This window comes from Neopsephotus bourkii, unplaced genomic scaffold (assembly GCF_033783945.1).
Source record: "Neopsephotus bourkii isolate Nb327-2 ecotype Australia unplaced genomic scaffold, CSIRO-AGI_Nbou_v1 NB_1383, whole genome shotgun sequence".
Lineage (NCBI taxonomy): Eukaryota > Metazoa > Chordata > Aves > Psittaciformes > Psittacidae > Neopsephotus > Neopsephotus bourkii.
The window spans coordinates 329,150-348,071 of record NW_026901862.1 but is presented as its reverse complement, the minus strand read 5'-3'; the positions used below and the strand labels follow the sequence as shown (position 1 = coordinate 348,071).

General features: G+C 35.4%; 1 protein-coding gene across 1 annotated transcript in view; it reads right to left on the bottom strand.

Moving 5' to 3' along the window:
• Positions 1-18,922, bottom strand: part of NBAS (NBAS subunit of NRZ tethering complex) — a 176,905-nt gene that overhangs the window by 68,187 nt on the left and 89,796 nt on the right. Inside the window, exons 41-43 of the mRNA XM_061367561.1 lie at positions 10,691-10,920; positions 4,445-4,555; positions 800-1,050 (exon numbers count right to left, since the gene is read on the bottom strand). Coding sequence (XP_061223545.1) covers positions 800-1,050; positions 4,445-4,555; positions 10,691-10,920 — 592 coding nt within the window. The remainder of the gene's footprint in view (positions 1-799; positions 1,051-4,444; positions 4,556-10,690; positions 10,921-18,922) is intronic.

Genomic DNA, 18,922 nt, shown 5'->3' with positions numbered 1-18,922 from the left:
ACTTAGGGACTCTACAAATACTTTGATGTTCCTCGACTACTATATATAAACTGTGCTAAACACTGGGAATTTTAATTAGGGGTGTAATACAATAATTTTTTTACCACACAAAGTGACTACTTTATGACTGATGCATGCTCTTAGCACTTTAAAAAAAATAAAACAAACATTTTTTTTGAGAAACATTTAAAACTAGCTTTGAAGGCAATGACTTCCTGATGGATTTTTCTTTGTCAAGCATTACAGAACTTGATTGTTTAAACACATCAATAACAACTGAAGGCAATCCCTCCTCACCCCAAAAATTATTTTTTTCTTCCTGCAATACATGAATTTATATGCACAATCTCTCCAAATTCTGCAGCAAAGTTAGTGTCTGATACATGTGAGGTTCCCAACATATTGTGTAATTTAGACTTCTGAAAGATAATGTCCTAAATTCTTTGAGAATATTCATGTTAAACTTGAATTGTTAAAAATTATGCCCTAGGAGGTCTGCATTTCTTCATTAAAAAAATCTCTATGAACCACTGACAATAATTTTAACTTGCACCACCAACAGAAACCTGTTTTTAATATTTTTTTGCTTGCTGTGATAAACCCAACTTTCAGTAATACAAAGAGAAGGACCTTAGTCCTATAAAATAGGACTAATCTTCTAAATTACCTGCATTCATCTGATATGCTCATTGAAAATAATTACGTGGAGAGTACAGACTAGATGAGTATAATTATGTCAGCACTCACATAAGAGAATAATAAACACAGCTATGAAGGAAAGAAACAGGAACTCTCCTACCTGGTGCAACTGCTTTGAATTTTTTCAGGAGTCGGATGTGAGTTTCAGGTTTAACAGCATGCTTCACCACTTCTGAGCAACCACAGTTTTCAAGGAGTGTAAAATAATAAAGCAACCGCTGGTGATCTCTGCCTTCAATACTTGGATAAACATATTTAACCATGTGTTCATGTAATGCTTCAGGATTGGTTTTCAAAGTCTCAAACAGACCAAGACTTTGTGTTCTTTCTTCTATTTCCAGTGTCGCTAACCTGTGTTTAGAAATAATTTCAGCTTTAAAAGCCTGGACATGAGATGAAAGATTTTTCAGGAGAAAGGAAAATACTTTCCTTTGGTTAAGGTACAACTTTGTAAGACATTTTGAAAGAGTAAATACTCATTCATAAATACTTAGTTGTTACTCTCCGTAAACAAAATCTAAGGAGCTCTTGTGTTTCCTAATCTTGTTATCTGATGACTTGAGCATACAGATTAAAGGTCATGAACACGGAAGTGGGATCAAAAGCAGCATTTCAAATCTCTTAGGTACAGATATATGCAAAAGTAGACATATATCCAGAGCATATGTACAAGATGACTTAAAGAAACAAAAAACTCAACCAAAACCAACCAAACCCCACAAACAAACAAAACAAAAAACAAAAAGAAAACAACCACAAACAATAAAAACCAACCCAAAACTCCACCAACCTTGTGATGAATGATGCATGAAAAACCTATTCCCAGTTACAAGTTCTCCCAATCTATTATATTCTATTTTCTGTAGTCAGTGAACACCTGGCATGCTTTGAGAAGACTGCCACTGAAAATCAGCTCTTGCCTACTAGTTAATCTATTTGACACTATTATTCATGCTTAGCATATTCCATTTGACAGTTTTATGAAGTTGCTTCTCAAATTGTCATCCCTGAAAGCTTATGAAAACATCAGCAACCCTTGGGTTGACCTCAGCCAGTCTCACTGCTTCAAGAAATTTTTTTCCTGGTCCTTTTGAAAAGAATGCATTAGCTCTTTCACAGCATGAATTCAGACACCTCCAGCTGACTACATAAATGACAGCTGAAAGCAATCACTTCTTTTTTAACACAGCCAGGAGAAAAATGGGTGCATATCAAGCAAGTCTCATCTTAAGTTTGTACCATTCTCAACTGAAAGTTTTACCGAAAACCTGAGGAAAAAAGTAACCTATAGGTGACTATCACCTGGACTCTCCCCAGAGTCCAATCAAATGCCATGTTATGCAGTACACTTCATTTAGAAATCTGATGTCTTCTAATCCCATTTGATTTTTCTCTACCGCTAAAACTGATTAAATTAGAATTTCAACATCAAATTTTTCTGAGTATAAATATCATATGTAAGTTAGTTTTCTCTCTGGTATCCAAGCAAAATATGTCTCAATTTCATTCTTAAAGATGATTTTCTTACAGCATATACCACTAACACAACCTCCTCTCAGTTTAAAAATTATTCTCTGATATCTGAGGGAGAATAAGTTGAATTATTTTTACATCTAGAACCTTCTCCAATTAAGTTGTTAACCTGCAAACATTATTTTAATTCTCTAAATTCTCATTATTTGTTAAGTGTTCTAGCATATTACTGGAAATAAGTACGATATCAATGGAAATAAAGCATCATTTATTCTTAATATCAGACAAAAGAGACACTTTGACATGAATCATTTCAAGAGTGTGATCTGAATATATTTTTCTGTCCACACCCAAAGGTCAAACTAAAGGCTAGATGGATATTAAATTATATGGACAGGATCTACAGAGGTTTCCTATGTAGTTTTGGGGTGGGAATGGTGTTGGGTAAGAAGGGTTCACTATGCTGTTCAGAAGGATTCTGGAATAACAGATTTTGTGACAGGAAACATAAAACTTCCTGCTGCTAAAACAGTAAAATGCATTTTATAGGGTTTCTTTCACAGTAAAATGCAATCAGATTCTTCAAAAGAAATAATTATAATTTTCATTGAACGTAAAAAAATGTTATCCTAAACATTTTTTTCATCAGACTCAAATTCACAGCATAACAGAAAAAACATGATGTTTATTTGTTGTCAAGTAATCAAAGAAATAGTTAATACAAACTGTGTGATTCTTCTGATCTTCCCCCTATGTAAAGTAGCTTATAGAAATACTGCATATTTGGTTAAAGAGATTAAGTCTTGGAATAAACTTCTTTTCACTTCAGAATGAAAGCATAATGAGGCATGCATTATTAATGCCATAATCTCAAGACTAAAATATACTGTAATGTCTGTATGCTGTCAATCAACTTTAAAATGAGATTACGATACAACAAAAACATGCTGAGCGGCATATGATCCTATTATACATCAATTTTCAAGCCTTCTTTGAATTTCGTTAGGGAAAAGGTTGTTCATTTGTATGTCAGTGACTTCTGAATTCTATGAATACTAAGTCATGGAGGACAGGAACAAAGAAAATGGTAGACAACTTCTGCAAAATACCTTAGGCAATATTCTAGTCCCAGAGAAGTCAACTGGCTCTTTCACATTCACCCAAGTGTTGCCACGTTTATAACCTGACAGTCTATTTTGCTTAAAGCACTAAATAATTTAGCAGCAGCAAAAATTTAGAGGGTATGACTTCTCTGTTTTCTGGAGGAGGCAAAAGAAAAAAAATCTCAATGTTATTTCATGTTCTTCAACCACCAACATCTATCAGTCTTGTTTTTATGCCTCATATTTTATAAAATGTTTTAATGCTTTTTTTAATTGCTGGTAAGAAAGATACAAATACTGCTGCAAGCTAAACCTGCTTTCACAATTTAATATTTGAAACAAAACTAGACTAATTTGATCATATCTGTCAGAACCGAAAATAAGAGCTGTTGTATTACACAGGGGGCTCTACATCACTGTCACCTGAATACACTATTCAGGCAAGTAGCTTAGACTTTCATTGAATGGGGCTATTCCTTTCAGTGGGCGAAAAATACTTGCCTGACTGACAAAATGTCGAACTAAAAAAAAAAAAAAAAAATTAAAGAAAAAAAACCCCTCAAACGAACTCTGTAATAGAAACAAAAAGCATCCCTCCCCTCATGTCCTTCACAAATCTTGGGTCTAGTCTGCCATAATCTTGTAGGGTAGAGAAGTTCCCAAGAAATATTGTAAATAACCCTGCTTCTACAAAAAACTGAAACGAACAGATGAATAATGTGAATGGGAAGCTTCAATATATTTATTTCCTTTGTTATTATGTAGAAGAGAGATCAATAAATAGCAACACTTAAGAAAAATAATTACATGTAAATCTATCAAGATTCAGGACCCTATTCCAAGCGACTGTAAAAATAACTAAAAGATAAATTGCTACTGGAAAACAGCATTTAGCATTTAAAGCCGTGGAAACCTGAACACTAAAAAGAATGTCCCAGGATACTCAGAACACTAAGACACATATGGACTTTTACCCTCTCTTGTACACTTGTTTTTGTGACTGGTTATGAAAGCATCACATGGAAAAAAAAAATTACCAAACTACTACAACACAAGAAGCATGAAAATACAAACCAAGCTCTAGCCACAGTATACTTCACTTTCCCCTAGGGTAGCACATATTTCTGTGTATCAGAATAGTATGTGTATTTGCAGGGGAGAAAACATACCCACTGTCAGTGAACAAAAATTCCAGATGGGTCATATAAACTTCCCAAAGTGGAACCTTGTATCGTTGAGCCAAAGAAATGGCAGTCTTGTAGACGTTTTCTTCAAGTGTTCTTGTGGAGGAGAGACATGAAAGAAAACAAAGAAAAAAGTTACATTAGTCCCAGCAACATGACATGAAAATAAATATTTACATTAGAAAAGCAATGATTTTTTAATTTTTATTTTTTTTTTTTTTTACATTTGCTAATACTCAGTAATTCATTTGGGGGAAAAGAAATGAAGAAATAAATAAATCAAACTACAGAGACATTCCAAAGACAGGCACCTATTCCCCATACACTTTGGTTCTCAATGGCAGCTTCTGTCTAACCTTCCTGCTAAAGCAAAACACTCAGTTTCCATTTCATTTCAAAGTGGTAAAGGATGTAATGCATGACAGTTTGTATTTACTCAATTAGCTGCAACACCTACAGAGTTTTAGCATCACTATCTAGGTCCTCAAAGCTCTTCCTAGAAGTTAAAAGACGAAAACACTCTTAGTATTTACAGACTAAAATAAGGTGTGAAGATGTCCAGCTATTTGTTGTGTCCTAGAAATATGAAAAAAACATCTTTTTATGTTATTGTATATCCCTTTAACAAAACAATAGATGGAGAATCTGTTTAATGATCAAAGCCGTAACTTACCATCATATTATTTTTTGCTAAGCTACTGAAGTTAGTATGGTTCAAATAGACAGACAGTTCCCGGTTTTAGGCTGGTATAGGAATAATACAATTAAGGCACATGCTGGGTTTCTGAGGTTTGGTTTTTGTTAGGTTTTTTTCTTTGCAGTAATTCCAAGATACTGTCTGTTTGTAATTACATCCTAATAGAACTGTCTTGAACAACTTTTTAAAAACTGTATTTGATATGAGCACTGCTAACCCTGTTGGTTTAGAGTCTTCAATTTAAAAGTCCTGTGGGAAAAAAGCCTTACACAACACAAACTGCAACAAAATACAGTTTCACCTGTCTGTAAATTAGTTTCCAGAATTATAAAACTCAACTCCATAATCATGTTTAACATTTTCCTTATATTCTTTCCATTGTTTTCTAGAATCCTGAAAGGGAGGGGCCGACTCTGTGGAACAGAAGTAACTGTTAGTACATTTTCTATGCCATCATCATGATCCATGTATGACTAGGTGGAAAGCAGAAAAAAACCCTACAGATTAGACAGCATATCCTCCTAGATTTTGGTTTTGGTGTTGATTTTTTGTTTTGTTTTGGGTTTTTTTGGTGGGGTTTGTTTGTTTTTTTTTTTTGGGTCATTTACAGATGTAGATCTGGGCTAAACAAGGCTTATAGCTACAGTCTGTCTTAGGTGAACAGCCGACACTTCCGTGTACCTTGATTTTGATTTTTAGACATGCAATCCAACACACCATTACATTCTACTGTGATAGTTTCTACAGATATTGTAGAATTAAAGTATGATGCAGAGTAGAAAAGAAAAATGCCAAGGTCATAATGCTGAAAAATCTTCACAAACAGCTATGAGAAAATCCTTTGCATGAAAGCAATTGCTATTGCTCTAACAGTGAAAAAAAATCCAAACCCAATAAAAACCCACACACATAAAATAACAAAAGATCCACAACCTTCTTGTAATGACTTTCAGTTATAACAACCCCTGAAAAATATTGGGCAATTTATGCTGAGGAATATGTATGCAAAGAAAAGGAGGTAGAACACAAGCTTTAAAATTAAAAGAAACAAATATATTTTAAGATAGATACAAGTATTTATTAAAATATATTCCAGAAGAAAAGAGGAAAAAAGAAAAAAGAAAATCCCACTCTCTCTTATATGTCCTGTTCCAATGGCCACAGCACCTTCCCTCTGATTTTTCAGCATGGCAAGGTTTCCTGTACCCAGTCTCTTGGAACTGGATTACAATGGTAACAGAACACTTTTAAATCCAGCAAGCAGTGCTGTATGTATGAGAGGATGACATTCTGAAGTTTTTAAAAAATACTGAATAAGAGTCATCTAATCTTTTAGAGGCAGATGCTCTACTCTATTTTTTGTCATTAAAAAGTACCATGAGAACAGTACGTTTTAAATTCCAGATTAGAAGCCACTAATGCAGGCTGTCATTCAGTACATAAAAGCAGATCCTTTTTTAAGCAGGGATACACAACAGCAGATGCCAAATCACAACACGTGAACTTATATTCTTTTGCATTTTCCAGAAACCATTTCATGTACTGTCAGCAAGGAGATGACTAGTTGAAGACTGATGTAAGACCTGCACAGCAAGTATGCCACTGGCTAACAGGAAAAGGTACACTGGAGATTATGAGGTTAAGAGCAGTAATCTGCAGGCTGCTCCTCAACAATGATCTCAATACTTTCATTAATAAAAAAGAAATGTACAATATATTATTGTCCATGTATCATCAATTCAGATATAGAGTATCTTGACTGAAGGAAATCATGACCTTTAGGAATGATCTAATAAACCTTTGCTTAAAAAACAACTTCTCGAATTAGCTGAATGGTTCTAAAATGAACAATGGAGCTACTGGAGAAAGTCCACTGAAGGGGTGTTAAGGTGACAAAGGGAATGGAGCATCTCTCCTATGAGGAAAGGCTGACAGAGATGGGACTGTTCAGCCTGCAGAAGGGAAGGCTTGAGGGGATCTCATGTATGTAAATTCCTGAAGGCAGGATGCAAAGAAGACGTAACCAAGCTGTCTTCAGTGCTGCCCAATGACAGGACAAGAGACAAGGGGCACAAACATGGGAGGTTCTGTCTGAACACCAGGGAAGTGCTTTTGCACCATGAGGGTGACTGAGCCCTGACACAGGCTGCCCAAGGAGGCTGGGCTTAAACCACGACAGGAGTCTCCATCCTTGGAGATATTCAAAAGCCACCTGGACATGGTCCTTGCCAACTAGCTCTAGGTATGGTTCCAATAAACTGGGGAATTGCATAAAATTTCTTCCAGAGGTCCTTTCCAACCTTAACCATTCTGTGATTCAGTGAAAGAGGAAAATGATATGAATACTTCAGTTGAACAATAACTCAGCCAATCTTACAAATCAGGAGCAGCTGTTGGACCTAGTGGGATACATTCCGGTTAGCACTTTACAAATCTTACTAAAATCCTGTCTTTCTCTCTGAAAGAGTGGCATGCAGTGGAGGTTTTAAGGAGATGATATTGTATAGATGAAGAACAACAAGAAGCTATCAAGATAACACTGATGAAACTAAAAGAAGTATTTACACAATGAAAACATGCAAAAAAGGACATTACCTTGCAAATGACCTTCTAACTTTCTTTTCCACACCCCTTTTCATGCCCAGCCCTAACTGCCAGACTCTGTGAGTCTAAGAACTGCCAGAGAAATTCCCACCTAAGGCTCCTGTGTAGGCAAGGTTTGGATGTACTTCCTGTGTGCTGTTGTACCGAGACTGGTACAAAACTGAAGTCAGAAGCCGTTCTTGTGGATGGTTCTTAGCCACTCTGGCTGTGTGCTAGCACAGATTTCCAAAGTATCAAAAACTCTGCCAGTGCTGTAGCCCTCAGCTGGGATTTTGCTGACTATCTTCAAGCTCACAGAAACAAACATCTGGCAGCTCAGTGCAATTTTATTTTTTTCCCCTGTCTTGTTCTCTAAAACCTCAGTTGTATCATACATGTGCACGTGTTTGCTGTCTTCACCATTTTCTGCTGACATCAGTCAGCTACAAACCACCACTGGATTCACTCGTAATAAGGGGAAATGAGATCCCCTTTTCCAGTGGCCTGTCCTCAAAAAAATGTTTGTTTGGGTTTTCTTTTAAATCCAACTTAGAGGAGAAGTGAAATGAAGATTTAAGCCAAGAGCCTTTTATTTCCTCTCATGTTTGAAGATGAAAATAAGATGGAAGGCTATGGTTGTGTGTTATGTTCTGCAGCATGAATGCATCAGGCTGTGTTTACGCTAGCAACAGAGCACAGCAGTATAATAAAAGCAAGCACAATGGTTCAGAAGCTGAAGTCACTAATAAGAGCTGAAGTAGACTCAAGTGGCTTTATACAGGACCTCCTAGTTTAGTCGTCTGGAAACAGACCTAGTCCGTACGCACCAAAAGAATTCTGAAAACCCTATAAGCACAAACTAAGTTATGAAATTCAGAGTGACTGATAATAGCACAATTTTTCTAAAAATCTAGAAAAAGTATTTCAGATCAGTGACACAAGACAAGGAAGAAACTGGTATTAAATCATTAAACTCACCAGCAGTGAAGGACTGAAGACCTCAGGGTGAGTGAAAAGAAACCAAAATGAAACAAACAAAAAAGCCCCAAACACACAAAATGCACCCAAAAGCTGGCCTCAAGTAAAAAAAAATCATTTTGAAGCCTTATACACCATAGTTGGCCTGAAACTACATGGGACTTCAACTGATTACTCAAGAATGCTCAATCTTGCTCTAGGTTTTCCTAATTCCTTTACAATCTACCCTATTCTGCCCAAATATATTGCTAGCTGTTTGAGACCTAACCTTGATTAAGTCTGTGAGACACACAGATCTTTAAATATCTGATAAATAATGCATAAGGTCTAATGACAATATACCAAATATGGAAGATAAAATTGACAACTATTTGTAAGTGGTTTTAGGAAATTGATCATTATAGCGCAAAGCTGGTTTGTAAAAAAGATACCATCTCCTTCAGATGTTGCTCCAGAAAACACCCCTTCATGGAAGATTAAAAACATGAAGCACTTAATGGTAATTCAAAAATAAGAAAAAAAAATATGCTACACAATCAGATTTAACCCGCACATTGTTTTCATGAGACAATTCAGATTAAGAGTCAACTGAAAACATTAAAGCAAGGAAGCTTAAGCTAAACAAGTAATTAATTATATCTTTGCAACTGCGCAATATGGAACTACTACTCTCATCCACATCCTATGAAGCCTTAATTTTTACTAACCTTTTCATACTGTGTTTCAGTCTCTGCTTGCTGTGAGGAACTTTCTCTTCATGTTTACTTTATTTTTACAAAAGACTACCTACAGGACTCTTGGATGACAATGCAAGTAAGCATGCTGCATCCAGACTAAACATTTGTAATAACAGAAGATTTTTGTACTGTAGCTACTGTAGATAAATATCAAGACATTACATTCACCCAGTGACATTCTAGTAAGATATGTGCTCAAAGAACAATATACACAAAACAGATAACTCCAACCGAAACATTAAAAGATGATTACACACTGTTCTTATGAATGCAGCACCAAAATCTATGCAAGTACAGATTTTATAGATGCAAAGCAGCAGCTTACTGTTCAAAACATGAGTTTATACTATTACCCATATTCAGCATTTCACATAAATATTTTTTACTAACAAGAATATTACAAACGTCTAATATTGCCTTCAAAAGCTTTATGCACAGAATTAAAATTGGGTTAAAAATCATAAGAAAAACTTCTTATTGCACAGAACAGTTCCACTGACAGTCTAGCAGCTATTCAACTGTGACTGTCATCAAATCATATAAAGTTCAAGTATAACCATGACTTGTTCATAGCTTAGTGCCTGCACACAGATGTTAATTAAATGAATCTTTGAAAATGAAAAGGCAGTACTATCCTGTATATTTTTTTCTATTCTGGATAACTGAAAGGAGACAAAAGCATTCTAAATATTAGAATGTGTGCATCAAAGGCTTCAGTACTTACAAATGACTACAGAAATAAAATGTTATAACATACAGATGCTTTAATTAAATTAAGTAAAATACAGTTTATTAGCTTCATTTTATTTATTTATGTTTTAACTATAGTTCATTACAAACCTTGATACTTGGGCATACCCTCATAGATTGCAAGGGCATGTTTACAGGAGATGACAGGAAGAGATTAGACCTTGATTTATGCCCTAATTGCATTTATCCCTGATTAACTTTAATATGAGCAGTTAATAAACACAGTTATAGCTTCCAGTTATTCCACAGTTACAGCTACAATAACTTAAAATTATTGATACATTTATTTAAGCAACATTTCATTTAAGCGGAGTAGTTGAAAAGGAAAGTCTCCAACTGTAACAACATTACTGTGTAAATATCTAAAGCAACCGGTAACTTAACCCTTCTAAAGGTCAGCACTACTTTCAATTTACTTAACTGATTTAAAGCTTAAAGTAATTCCATTTTAGAATAAAGAAAATAAACATAATAGATATTACTTACTCTGCCAATCCTAGTATTGTTTCTCTCTTGTACTGTCCATCTGCTGTAAACCTCTGCACATCCACTCCTTTGCCAAGTCCTTGCAGAATCTGAGCTTGAGTGAAATCCAGTAGTCGCTCATTGTAGTAATGCAGCTGAGTAATCAAAGTTGCAATTTCTTCAGGCCAGTCTGTACAGCCATACTGACTGACATGCTTTGTGACCATCTGAATCAACTTTTTTGGATCAGCCTGTGAAAATAATTGGCAACAAACTAAAAAATCCGGTAAAGTTCTGGGAAAACAAACCAAAACCAAACAGCCACCAAAAAACAAACCAAAAAACCCCCAACAACCCACTTGATCCCTGCATTTAAAAGCAACATATTTTTTTCCATTTCTGGGAACTTTAAGTTCTTGGAAACTTTAACAGAGATCCAGTTTTCTGTGAGAGCTTTTTGCTGTAATGTTAAAATTTACCCTTTTAGATATTTTAAAGTACTCTATATGCTAAAAAAATCCAAACAAACTTACCTAACAAAATTAATAATAAGAAGCACTTCACTATGACAAAATTTCTTTAACACCTTCATTTTTATTAACATTGAACTAGGCAACTGACTGGTAAGAAATTTCCAACAAATCAAAGAAAAGACTTACCAGATCTCCCATCAATTAAGAAACCTTCAAGTAAGTTTACTCTAAAACAGACACTCTATCTCAAAAGTAAGAATAGAAGCAATATTGTAAACTGGGAGGGAGGGGTTGTTATTGAATTTGTGATACACTTCCATGAAACAGAATTAATAAAAGGAATAGCTTAGCATTTTAAGAGTTGAGCACCGATACTTTCAAAGAATAAGCGTTGCAGGATCCGCAAACTACACTTGAGGCACTGCCTACATCCTGAACCTGCAAATAATTAAATATTGATCATCCATGGATAAGAACAACCTTTGTTTTCAAAATACCTTCACCACAAATAAAACTTACCTGCATTAGAAATTATGCATCAAGTGCATACTTAATCAACCATTAACTTCTGACATCAAAAACCCACACTGCAAAGCAACAATTTAGAACATGAAACAAATACAAACTCCATGTTTGAAATGAAAAAGGAAAGCATCAACTGTAGTGATTTCCACATCACCTCAGGATCATTACCTCGAGTGGCTATTGTTTAGGCACCTACCCTTGAACACAGTTGTGTGATATGGATTTCTCTCTTCCATGAAAAAGGAGGCCACCAGGACCGCAATGCCATAAAGAAGCACCCACTGAAGAAGTGCCACGAAAAAACCCCCAAAATACCTGGGGATGTCAGCTGTGGTTGAAATATTTTCTAAAAGGAACTGCTGATTTAACCACTGCAAATTCAAAAATGTTGAGTGAACCAGACAATATTCTTTGTTTTTATTACAGATTGATTCTACTAAGTTATAAATTAAACTCATGAACATTAACTAGAGTGCACAGCAGCGTAAAACAGCACCAAATATTTGAACCTTGAGGCATGCTTAAACTTGCTGGGCATTCTAAATAGATTGTTGTTTTTTTTCTTCTTTTCAAGTTTTAGCTGACAGACTGCTCACCAAGTCATATTAAATGCTCCAGGGTATCCTTCTTCCTCACCACATGGTACTTTTCTGAAGCCCTCTAAACACTGAGAACTCACTGGTTTTATTAAAAACATCAGTAGCTTTTTCAAGGTTGCTTAGGAGATTGTTAACAGAATAATGAAACCTCAAAGAAGAGATAGGCAAGCAGAGCAGTGCCTCTATAATACAATTATATCAGTTGGAAACCAATCCACTGCCTTTTAGGTAATACATTAGAAAACAGAGCATGGAGACAGAGAAAGTCAGAGCAAGATGAGGAAAGCTGTTTAACATAATAGCCTAAATCCTTTGCACAGCCTGAGAGAGGCAGGTCCCTCTGACAACCTATGAGGGTAACTTCGCTCTCTTTTGCCAGGTTTCCCCTCTCTCTGTCAAGGAAAGTAGAACCCAATCTCAGCACTAATCTTCCAGTACACAGCCCACCAGTTTATTCATAAACTACACAATCTTGAAAGTATTTTCAAATGAATGCAACTCAAACTCTTGTCTGAGAAATTACTTCTGAAGATGAAAAGATAACATTTTTAGTAAGTTTCCCAAAGAGCATGCAATCAAATGGATCAGTACTGTTTTTTCACCATGTTAAAATAAAAATAAACAAATCTGGATCAAGGATCACTGTGTGATACAGTAGTACCATGACAAATAATAATGACAAACTTATAAAGAAGAAAAGAGAAGGAAGTGGAAGATAATCTGTTGTTTAACATGTTGTTTAAAGGATAGCTGTGATCCTTGGATATACATATGAGGAACAGAAAAACAAAAAAAATTGCTGTTTGTCCCCATGATAACAAATTCTAACTACTAGGTTCTTTTCTGGGTTCTGAAATATGCTACAAAAAGGATGGCTCTGAAAAATATCACAAACATTATTTAAAAGACTTAAACATATAGTAATATGCAAATAATATTTTTGGAAATAATGTCTTAGGGCTTACTGAGCTTATTAACAATAATACAATCATACCCTGTATGAATACCCATGTATGTATATCCATACATATGTAAAGCAAAAATGCACATCAGTTCTCCAATCTAGAAGATAAAAGTATGAGATCTGATAGCTGGTAAATTAATACATGTCCATCCAGATTAAAATAACACCAGCTGTTTTTTATTGCAAGCAGCTGTCAAGGATTGTGTTGACCACTTCAGCACCAAAATTCTTTCAATCAAGTGTTGTCCTCTTTTATCCCTTACAAGACAAGACCTATGCTCCAAACTATCAGAGCATGTGAAATCGAAAATCAGTTTAGAGAAATCCCAGAGCCTGCTTTATGCAAGAGCCTATACTGAGATCTGGTGTGAGCCTTTCTAGGGTTTTTTAGTCAATATAAAATGATCTTTCCCAAGTTGCAGTTGTCTGCAAAACTCATTTACTGGAATGACACAGTTCTACTTCTCTCAGATTTGTCATCCTTCAGCAGATTCAAATTGTTTTCTTAAATAACAGTACTGCTTGTGCAGTATCTATCAGGCATTCAAAACACAAGCTCAATGAAAATAATATAAAAAGCTGAAGTTTTTGGTATCACGCTGCATAGACTGTGTACTTCATCATTTCAAACATTCACTCTTCAACATCTTTACATTTTTAATAATACATGGTTTTATTTGAAAGATAAGCACAAATATTTCTACACCCTACTAGAACACTGTAAGGCTATTTAGCCTGTTTATTTGTTTCAAGACTAAGAATCTTTCAAATTTTTCTTATAAGGAATACGGCCCTTTTGGTTTTGGTTTAAATGTAAACGATATTCAGACTGTAATACAGAAATGACTAGGAACACTAATGAGAAAAGCTTCTTAGATCATTAAGACTAATCTGCTCATAATCAGCCCAAATAAATAACTGATATTGTGAAGCCTTTCTGGATTGAAGCTGCTAAGAATTTTCATCACCTTTTGAACTGTAATCTTTGGTAACAGTCAAAAGCTGCAACTGCAGTGAGCCACAGGAACCTGGGAAGGCAGAAGACACGTTAAGTTGTGCCTGGAACCCTGTGACACCAGATATGTTCTAAACCACATTAAGTGTTCCTTAGAAAGAGGTCACGCTACAGAGGAAGACACATACATGAAGCAAAATCCTAATGGACAGCAAAACTAGGAGATGACAACACATGAGCAAAGCAAGAGGCACCAAGGAGGATGGTGTACAATTCCTGCTGCAGAAACACCTGCACTTAACATGACTTAAACCATGACAGTTCTTTGTGGCACCCAACATGGGCCACGAAGGGCTGAGATAACGACAGATCTGACCAAGAGTGTGTTTAATCGTATTTCTGATAAGCATTAATTGTTTCGGATTAGTAGTCACTAGTCAAAATGCTGATTTATTGGCTCTCAAAGTTGTTGCTCTTGATCTCAGAGTTTCAGCATGTTGTACCTTACTTACAGGCAGCGTTTGCTGTTTTAGTGTTTATCAGCTGGGGGGCTTGGGCTAAGGTTCTTGTTTCGCTGTACTTGTCAAATCACAGCTCGACAGGTCGACAGAGTCTGACTCCAGTGTAGTCAGTTATAAGATGTGGCCTCTAGTCCCTTCAGCTCTTCTAGAACCAAAGTACACTTCTGGAAAGCACTTACAATTCAGGAGGAAGAGGAGAGCTCTCCCTAATCCTTGTAGCAACTGCCACAATTCCCGTAGCAAGAGAATCAATGTGCTGTAAATTTGAAGGTGGAGGTGGCAAGAAAAAAAAAAGAATGAGGAGAAGCACATACAGGCAACACTTTTCCTCACATACCGAGACAGGAAAAAAGATTTACAGGAAAGAAACATTTCACTCAAGAAGTAAAATCCTGAACATGCCTGTCTGGTCAAGAAGTAAAATCCATCCCTCCACAGGACAGGCTTTCAATAATTAAATCAAAGACACTTGTCCTCAAATGACTCTGTTGCCACGTTGTGAGTCAAACGTACACTAACTTAGATGCAGCACCTAATTTTGGGTGGCCTACCTTTCAGATCACAGCAGTCTCATGTCAGATCTGCCCAAAGCAAAAGATAAAGTATATGGATGAGATGGAAGATCGGAACAGCTGAGAAATAAAACCTGTACTGTCACACCATTCAAGTGAAAAGATACCTAAACTTTCTTTGTCCTTCTATTGCTGCACCTATGTATATTGCTGAGTGACAACAGTGATTTGTTCAGAATCAGCTTTCACATCATTTTCTAAAAATGGGTACATGAAGCAGCAAATCCATCACCCAACAATGAAACCACATCAAGTCAACATGTAAGGATAACTACCAGAACACCTTTTATAAGATACAAAATATGTCAGAATAAAGTTGCACAAACTAACAAAACAAATGAAGTAGAAATGAGGTAAGCAATAAATCTTCAGTTATCAAGCCTATAGGTAGGTCTTACACATTCAGACAATATTAAAACTATTTTCTATTTCAGATTTATAATATTAAATTATCAATGAGAAGTTTTTGTAACATACTCTAATGTGTCAGGAATATTCACGTAGAATGATTTTAAAAGTCTGAACATAATCTTAAACAATACTTGACACCACAGTAATGCAAACAAACAATTTCATACTGTGCTAAGAAATGTTACTGTACTCAAATAACTTAGATCTGGATTTTGTAGATCCAGGAATGCAGCTGTGGACTCCAATTCCCTAGCTTCCCTTTTCACCTTCACCACAGATCTCATCCAGATTTCTCTTTTTTCCAAGAACTGAAATTGGATGTTTTAAAAATTCATTCCAGATGACTGGCTGTAGAAAACAAATGCTCCTGTGCACAGTTTAAAAGTCAGTACCATCAGCTCTGACTTACAGTGGCCAAGTTTAAAACACTCTCAAATTTATATGGCATACAGACACAACTTAAAACATGACATACAAAATGCATATACACACATGACCAAAGGCTACACAGTCTTAGTCTGCTTAGAAGTTTAAGGCATGTACTAACTTAAAAGGGTTATTTAAACTCACAGGGAAATTAGTGAAACACACATTTGCAGTGAAATTAGACAAAACAACAACCACAAGCAAAAGGGTTGGTGAATTATGAGAGGAACACAAAAACACAGGTAAACAGTTGTAAATAAGCATTTGCAATTTCAATGAAATTGAAACTAATTATTTTATTTTCAAAGTCCTGCTTTCTTACACTATCACTAAAAATTCAAACTGCACACATACAATCATAAGTGACATGTCATGCAAACATGTTTTGTTGCTTTATGAACAGAAATACATTAGGAATGCAAGATCTACAAAAGGCAGGAAAATTACATTTTAAAACTGAAGACTAAAAAGAACAAATCACTTTATGTTGGTTTTGGGATTTCTGCTGGTTTTGAGGGTTTGTTTTTTTTAATAGAAGGAATGTTGTATGTTTTAAATAAGCAATTCTGAAATGTACCGGTTGAAAACTGAAATACTTGGAATAGGAAGGCAGCATATGACACTGCTACTTCACTGACTTGGAAATGAAGTGAATCTTATAAAGAAAAAAGGTTGTCCAAGATGCTGGCACGATAAAATATATGACATAAGTGGAATAACAGGAATATTTTCTGCCAATAAAACCTCCAGAAGAGACTGATTAAAGGATTGAGAGTTAAGCTGTTAAGTTTAAAATTATGAATTTGTTTGTGAGCACACAAAACCTTAAGATAATATTACTGTTATAATTTCTGCTTCAGAAATTGCACTAAATATGGTATACAGCAGTATACAGCATCTACTTAACAAAGCCATTTCTGCAGGATTTTTTTAACTCTATTTGCAGAGGTACAAAAATCACTGGCTAAAATATCAGAATACTCAAAACAAAGTGACCTTCAGCCTTAAGAAAACCACCATGTATAAGTTCAATCAACACAGTTTCCTACACAGAAGCCAGTACTGCTGCAGGAAAAAAAAAAAAAAAACAAAACATAATGCAAGAGTCTGCTGTTAAGTAATAAAACATAAAAATAATTTAAGCATCTGTCCAGACAGTTGTTTCCACAGTTATGTTAAATGACTTGTGTCTCAAGAGTTGATCAAACTGCACCAGTGCTCTGTTTTAAATGCTTTTTTGCTTTGTTTTCAATCAGCTACTCCAGCAAGAATGAGGAACAATTCATTCCAATAGAAAATTTTTCAGTTCCTTTTTCACCTTATGTTTTCTTACAGATTCTGTCTTATTAAGATATTGACAAGTCATGTTTATGTAGAAAAATCTTACCATTTCACCTGACAGTTGTTTTAAGTGGAACCAACATGATATATAAAGGGTTAAAATGTCAACTAAAAGAAACCTATGAAATAAAAATGGTAAATTATGAAAATGAAAAATTACTAGTTTCCAGTGAAGTGCCTGCTACATTCACACTACATGTCATTTTCCATTTGCAGTAAGCATACTCTTAGTTAATAATGTCATTGTTTAAGTAATTATCCAACCTTCTGTCAATCTCCATGTTTGAATAAATTCTTTTATTGTATGTTCTTCTAGAATACGTTTTTAACATTGATCTACATGGCAGCAGCTGAAGACATATACAGACTTTCAGAGAAGCATACACTCGTGCTGTAAAGCTTCATTATAATGTGATACAGTTTTAATACAATACTGAATCTTTTTAACATGTACAATTACTTGACTGGATACATGCAAATAATTCTGTGCCTTGCTAATTTAAAGTTTGAAAACCTATTATTCCATGAGCTACAAAACACACAATTTCCTCTTTCCTGGCAGTTACTTAAATGTCAGAAGTCAAATATTTTATTTTTTTTTTATCCTAATCCAGGAGCTCTGCTAGTACTTCCTATTTGAAGCATGAATTTCTTGGTGATTGCCTTCTCTTACTGTGACATACATCTTCCTGAATAGCTTCTTAGGCTAAATTTATAGAGGATTCTTACGCTAAATTTATGTCTCTTTTTTAAACTTAACAGATGGAGAAGCCAGCTCTCTCACTTGATAGGAATTCAGCGATGTCTGAAAAGTTACCTGTATTGCCAACCCAGATGAATATAATTTTGCTAAATTACTTTGTGTTCTAAGATGAACATGAAGTTCTAATCAGGGCTACCTGCAAAATTAAGGATGCTCACTGACAGGAGAAAATAGTTACAGAAAAGTGAAATAGAGGATAAAGCCAATTGACACTATGAAGATTGCTTCAAAGAGCTGTTGGTCACCTTTATACTGTTTCCCAGAGAGGGAAAGAAGAAAGCATTAGTATTTATCCCAACTACCTCCCTTGCATGAAAAGCCACGAATGTGTCTCCAGAGGAACACAGGCAAGCCAGACCTCAAACCTCTGCTGAAATGAAACGCTGGTTTGAAGATCCTCTTTACGAAAAGAGTATTTCTGAGCAGCTGGCTCACAAACAACGCTCGCTCTGCTTTCAGAAGTAGGATTTAACAGAATAGCTTATATAACCCTTGAGAAACAAAAATAAGCAACACTGTAGCCATCTCTTCTTCTTAAGCAGCACTTATCTTGAAGAGATTAAACCACAAGAGAAAAACAAAGACAAAAACAGCCCGTACACCCACATCCACCTCTCAAAAAACAACAAAAAACCCCCACAAACCACCAAAACCCAACACAAAAAAACCAAAACCCTCAACTATTTAAAAATATCTCTTTTCT